Here is a 5,602-nt window from a genome sequence, read left to right on the forward strand (position 1 = left end):
TTCATTCACTGCCGTGACTAAATTCACCCACTTTTTTCTTAATCTCCTCGCTCAATTTTCCCCATCTTTAAACAGAAAAAACTCTCTCTTGCTTTCCCGGGAAAAAAAAAATATGAAGGAATCCGTGGGAAACCCTTTGCATCTTAAGTCTTTGAACCATGTCTCACTCGTTTGTCGATCGGTTGAAGAGTCCATTGATTTCTACCAGAATGTTCTCGGTTTTGTCCCCATAAGGCGGCCCGGTTCTTTCGACTTTGATGGCGCATGGTGATTGATTAGTTTAATTTTTATGGATTAACATCAATTTAACACGTAATTCATTTTTCTATCTTGAAGTAATGAAAATGTCTTGTGTTTCATTTCATAGGCTGTTTGGCTACGGAATTGGGATTCATTTGTTGCAATCAGAGGATCCTGAGATTTTGCCGAAGAAAAGCGAGATTAATCCCAAGGATAATCATATCTCTTTCCAGGTTACTTTTTTTGTTTGTTTATCTTCCTTGATTAAACTATTCATAGAGTTTGATTTTGTTACGACTCTTTGACTTTTTAATAATTTTAATGAGTGCAGTGTGAGAGCATGGGAGCGGTGGAGATGAAACTGAAGGAAATGGGAATCAAGTACCTGAGATCGATGGTGCAGGAAGGAGGGATCGATGTGGAACAGATGTTTTTCCATGACCCGGATGGCTTCATGATCGAAATATGCGACTGCGATAATCTTCCGGTGATTCCGCTCGTCGGTGAGATGGCTCGCTCTTGTTCCCGGGTGAACCTCCAAATAATGCAGCCACCGCAGCTACGAGTGGTGCAGCAGTGATATATAATTATATAGAACAATCTGTCTGTTTTCTTTATTATTAATATTAATATTATTATTATTATTATGTCGTTGTTCTTTTTTTTTTTTTTTTTGTTTTTATGTTGTGTGGTTTAGGTTTTTGTAATAAGACATTTTAAGGAATGTAATCCAGCACCAAATGGAAATGATCATTTCGTTAATTACTTGAATTGTAAATTTTAAAGAGACTTTGTGTTAAATTGTTTATGATTAATTAAAGTTTGTTTAATTATGGTCGGTGTAGTATGTAAACTATGCAAATAATTCCAATTATTTGGGCAAATGAATGCATTTATGGAGCTGACAGATGGGCCCGTTACCAGAAAAATATATTTCAAACAAAGTGGCTTCACAGTAAGCATGCAGTAACGCTTTTTTGTTTTTGGGTTAAAACACTGGGAAATTATAGGGTTTGATGGAATTATATTATTGTACCCAAGTCTAGTGGTGGATCCAAAAATTATTTTTAGGATGGGTTAAAATAAAAATTAATTACATATTAATATTTTTATCCATTAATATTTTTATTAGGGTGGGCCAAAATCTAAAAAATATATATATTAATATTTAAAAAAAAAATTGAGGGTGGGCCAAAAGTGGGTTGGATCCGCCCCTGCCCAAGTCCAATCAATTTAATTATCTTTGGGTGATCGAGTGGTTCGATAAAAACTCTTGAAAGTTTTTACTCAAGATGTCTTAAGTTCGAGTTCCTCCTCAATTGCTAATAGGATAGCCACTAGAGTTATTATCTAGTTGGTAGTTCCAAAGTCTTAGGAGATTAGTTGAGGTGCGTATAAGTTGGTTTGGACACACTAGGTTATAAAAAAAAAGAAAAAAAGAAAAAAATCCCAAAAATTTTAGCTAAATTAACAAATGGATGGAGTTAAAAAATAATATAAATATTTTAAAAAAATATTTTCTAATATTATACCAAATATATTTTCAGAATCCAACTATATCCTATTCAAAATAAGATTTTAGAAATGCTATTTAAAAAAGTGTACCAAAGGCAACCACTAGTATTACTGATATTGTACCACAAAATAATACATATATATATATATCAAATAATTATTACATGTTAATAACTACTAATTAAAGATAGAGGAATTATAAAGATTAATGTCCTCCTACACCGTTGTAATTTAGATTCTTCTTTTAAACAGGAAAAATAAAATTTAGAGAAGTATCAAAAATCCACCTGGAAAGTGATGGGATAATAGAATATCATATTGTATTCTAGATTTTTTTTTTTTTTTTTTTTTTTTCTTTTAAAACCAATCATTTGATTTGATTTAAGAGTGCGTAGTGCTCTGCTGGTGCATGCAACTCCGTTGAGTCAGCAACGTGGAGTCTACGTGTCAAAGTCATCAATATCATTATCAGACACGATGGATGAAATCACTGAAATGGACGCGTCAATGAGTCATGCACGAAACAGACTTTTGTTAGTTGTTTCCATAAATCTGTCTGTCTCTTGAGTCTTAGACTGATTCAATCAGTGTCGTGACTCGTTCACCAATTTTTTCTGCCTATCTTTAGATAACAATCGATGTTTTAAAAGGGTTCAAAATTTACTTGTTGAGAGCAAGGTTTAGGATTAGGAAAATGAACGATAATGTGGAAAACCCTTTACGACGACTTAGGTCTCTAAACCATGTCTCATTTGTTTGTAGATCACTTGAGAAGTCCCTCAATTTCTACCAAAATGTTCTTGGTTTTGTTCGTATAAAGAGACCTGGTTCTTTTGACTTCACTGGGCATGCGTGGTATATTTTATACTACTCCATTTTCTTATCTTCCTTTCATGTGATTATTATTCAGTTGTTGAGGTGAACTGTTATTGTTTCATTATAGGCTGGATGGTCATGGAATTGGGATTCATTTGTTGCAGTCGGATCGTCCAGACAACATACCTAGGAAAAAAGAGATTAATCCGAAGGATAATCATATCTCTTTCCACGTAGGGGTCGGCAAAAAAGTAGGATAGAACTGGAACCGACAGGTACCCGAGGTTTCGATTCCAGTTCCTACCCAAAACCAACCCTTACAGGGTCAGTTTCAGTTCTAAAAAATCAGAATGGGTACTATACGGTTCCGGTTTTGGTTCCACCACTGCAGAAACCAAAACCAGAATTGGAACCAAGAACCCGGTACTCAGGTAGGAACTGAGATTGAACCATAATTTTTGTAAATTTTGGGATGTATTTGTCATTTTTGTGAATAATAGGGGCAATCGTAATTTTTTTGGGTACCTGGAACTGGAACTTGAAACACAGGTTCTAGTTCCAGGCTTTTAGGAATCAGAACCAACTGATTTCAGTTCCAAATCCCAAGAACTGGCCGATTCTAGTTTCGATTCTATGGGATTTGGGCGGGTACCCAAACTCGCTCACCCCTATTTCCAAGTAATAAATTTTCAACCAGTTTTTCTATTATATGGAACAATCTTTTAAGCTTTTTAGGTGGTATCATAACCAAAGGTCTAAAGTTAAAAAATGTTACGTGAGGGGCCTATTTCACAAATATAATATTGAGTCCTAGTTAACTTATAAAACTTTTAGGTGGGATAAGAATTTAACAAATGAAATGTTGCTTAATTTGTTGAATGGCAGTGTGAGTGCATGGTGTCAATGGAGAAGAAACTGAATGAACTGGGGATTAAGTACGTGCGAGCAGTGGTGCAAGAAGGAGGGATTGAAGTGCACCAGTTGTTCTTCCATGATCCAGATGGGCTCATGATTGAAATGTGTGATTGTAATAATCTTCCTGTGGTTCCTCTGGTTGGAGACACAGCTCAATCATGCTCACGATCGAACCGCCACATGATGGAGCAGCCGCAGCAAGGAGTAGCTCGGTGATCATCATCGATCAATACCCGTTGGCTGCTAGTTAATGAGAGCACTCCTGAATCTTTCTGAATTCTGTAAGGGGAAATTTATGCGAAGATTGATATGTCCACAATATCCGTCATTTCAATAAATTAAATAAAGATTTGCATTTTTACTAACCCATGGACAGTTCTTGAATCAATTATACAATAAAATCTCTTTATAATCATGGTGGGATTAATTAATTTTTTAGTTATAACTTAATAGAGGTGTAATAACAAAAATTTCTTTATAATTCATGTTTTAGTATTACAGTATTAGGATTTCAATTGATGTTTTAATACTATTAGGATTTCGATTCAGCGCTTCAATTGTCTACCTTTGAAACGGATAGAAGATCATGTCTTGAAACCAACAAAAATAAATGTCCTTGATGGAATTATAAATGCAGTTGTTGTATTGTCAAATTGATGTGAAACCACAAACTATTGCCAATTGTTTTAATCATTACAAAATTAGGATTCCTAATGTTGATAAATTGCAAGTTACAAATGAAGTGAATGAGGAGAATCAAAGAGTCATTGTAGAATTTAGTGATCAAATTGGACAACTTCATTGCACTAATCGAATGGATATTAATATATTTCTCAATCATCCAAATTAGTAATAAGTCATGTATGCTTTAACTAAAGAAGAAATCATTGCTACAATTAGAGAAGAAGATAAATGAAATGATTATGAGGATTATAGTACGGAAATACAATTTTTTTGTGCCAAGAAGCTCTAAACATACTTGAGAAGCTAGAAATATTTGGCTTTAACAAGAAAATATTCATAGTAGTGAGTAATCTAGCCACAAGTTAAAAGATGTGGTAACAACTCTGAAGCATAAATCATTATCTCAAACAACTTTAAATAAATATTTTATTACATCTTAAACCTTTAATGTAACATAGCATATTTTTTTTTTGCAATATACAGATAATTATTACTATATGGAGGCAATTTTTTTTAAGAAAAGAATTAGAAAAATTATAACTTATTACAATATAAAGTTTATTTTTATTTATAACTATCCCAAATTGGGAATATAATTTTTTATGACTATGTAGAGTTTATTCCTATATAAAGTATCATTATAGAGAAGTTTTACTGTAATGAGAAAATTCCTACAAGCGGTCGCATAGCGTTAGATCTACAAGGTGAAGAAAAAACAAAAACACCAATATTTTAAAATGGAACAAAATAAATAATAGGAATTAATTATTATTTATATAAAAATATTCCTAAAACCATAGGATAATATATAGGTAATTCACCCATTTTGGATATGTGGTTCGAGACTCGAGAGTAAACGACTTTTTACCACCGAAGGTTTGTCTTAATGACACTTTCCCACCTAAAGATTATATTCCGTTACTATCCAAAGCCAATTCCGACAGCGAATTCTCTCTATCACCACCATTTGAACCTCAAGTCTCCTCTTGACAAAACTCTTTCTCACTGCGGCACTTGATTTCTCATCGATTGTCAGCCATTACACAATTAAGATTTCCTATTCTTACTTAATTTCTGGTTGATTCCGACGACGAATATTCAATCGGTCACCACCATTCGATCTACCGACCTCCGCTCTACAAAATCCGTCTTACCCTGACTCCTAATAATTGGTAGAATATCGGCTGAAAAAGTGAAGTGTATTTTGAGTATTAACAAAATATAAACTTTGATGGGAAAGTGTCAAGATTAATTACTGAGTAATGGATGTGATCCACCACAAGAGAAAAGTGATCATTTTGTTTGCTTTTTTGTCCTTTCCTTAATCTTTCAATTTTAAAATAGTATTAATGGGAAAAATTTTACGTTTATAAATTTCATATGCAAAGTAATGTGACACACAATACATTAAAGTTAATTACTAACATCACAC

General features: G+C 33.4%; 2 protein-coding genes across 2 annotated transcripts; both read left to right on the plus strand.

Moving 5' to 3' along the window:
• On the plus strand, positions 1-882 carry LOC116141730 (metallothiol transferase FosB-like). The gene is made up of 3 exons (XM_031427215.1): positions 1-267; positions 368-473; positions 572-882. Exons 1-3 carry the CDS (start codon positions 113-115, stop codon positions 818-820), a joined length of 510 nt encoding a protein of 169 aa, XP_031283075.1. The 5' UTR covers positions 1-112; the 3' UTR covers positions 821-882.
• Positions 883-2,449: 1,567 nt separating this feature from the next.
• On the plus strand, positions 2,450-3,702 carry LOC116141541 (metallothiol transferase FosB-like). Its single transcript, XM_031427041.1, has 3 exons — positions 2,450-2,610; positions 2,699-2,804; positions 3,457-3,702. Exons 1-3 carry the CDS (start codon positions 2,450-2,452, stop codon positions 3,700-3,702), a joined length of 513 nt encoding a protein of 170 aa, XP_031282901.1.
• Positions 3,703-5,602: the final 1,900 nt, after the last annotated feature.

The sequence above is a fragment of the Pistacia vera genome, unplaced genomic scaffold (genome assembly GCF_008641045.1).
Source record: "Pistacia vera cultivar Batoury unplaced genomic scaffold, PisVer_v2 Contig40, whole genome shotgun sequence".
NCBI lineage: Eukaryota > Viridiplantae > Streptophyta > Magnoliopsida > Sapindales > Anacardiaceae > Pistacia > Pistacia vera.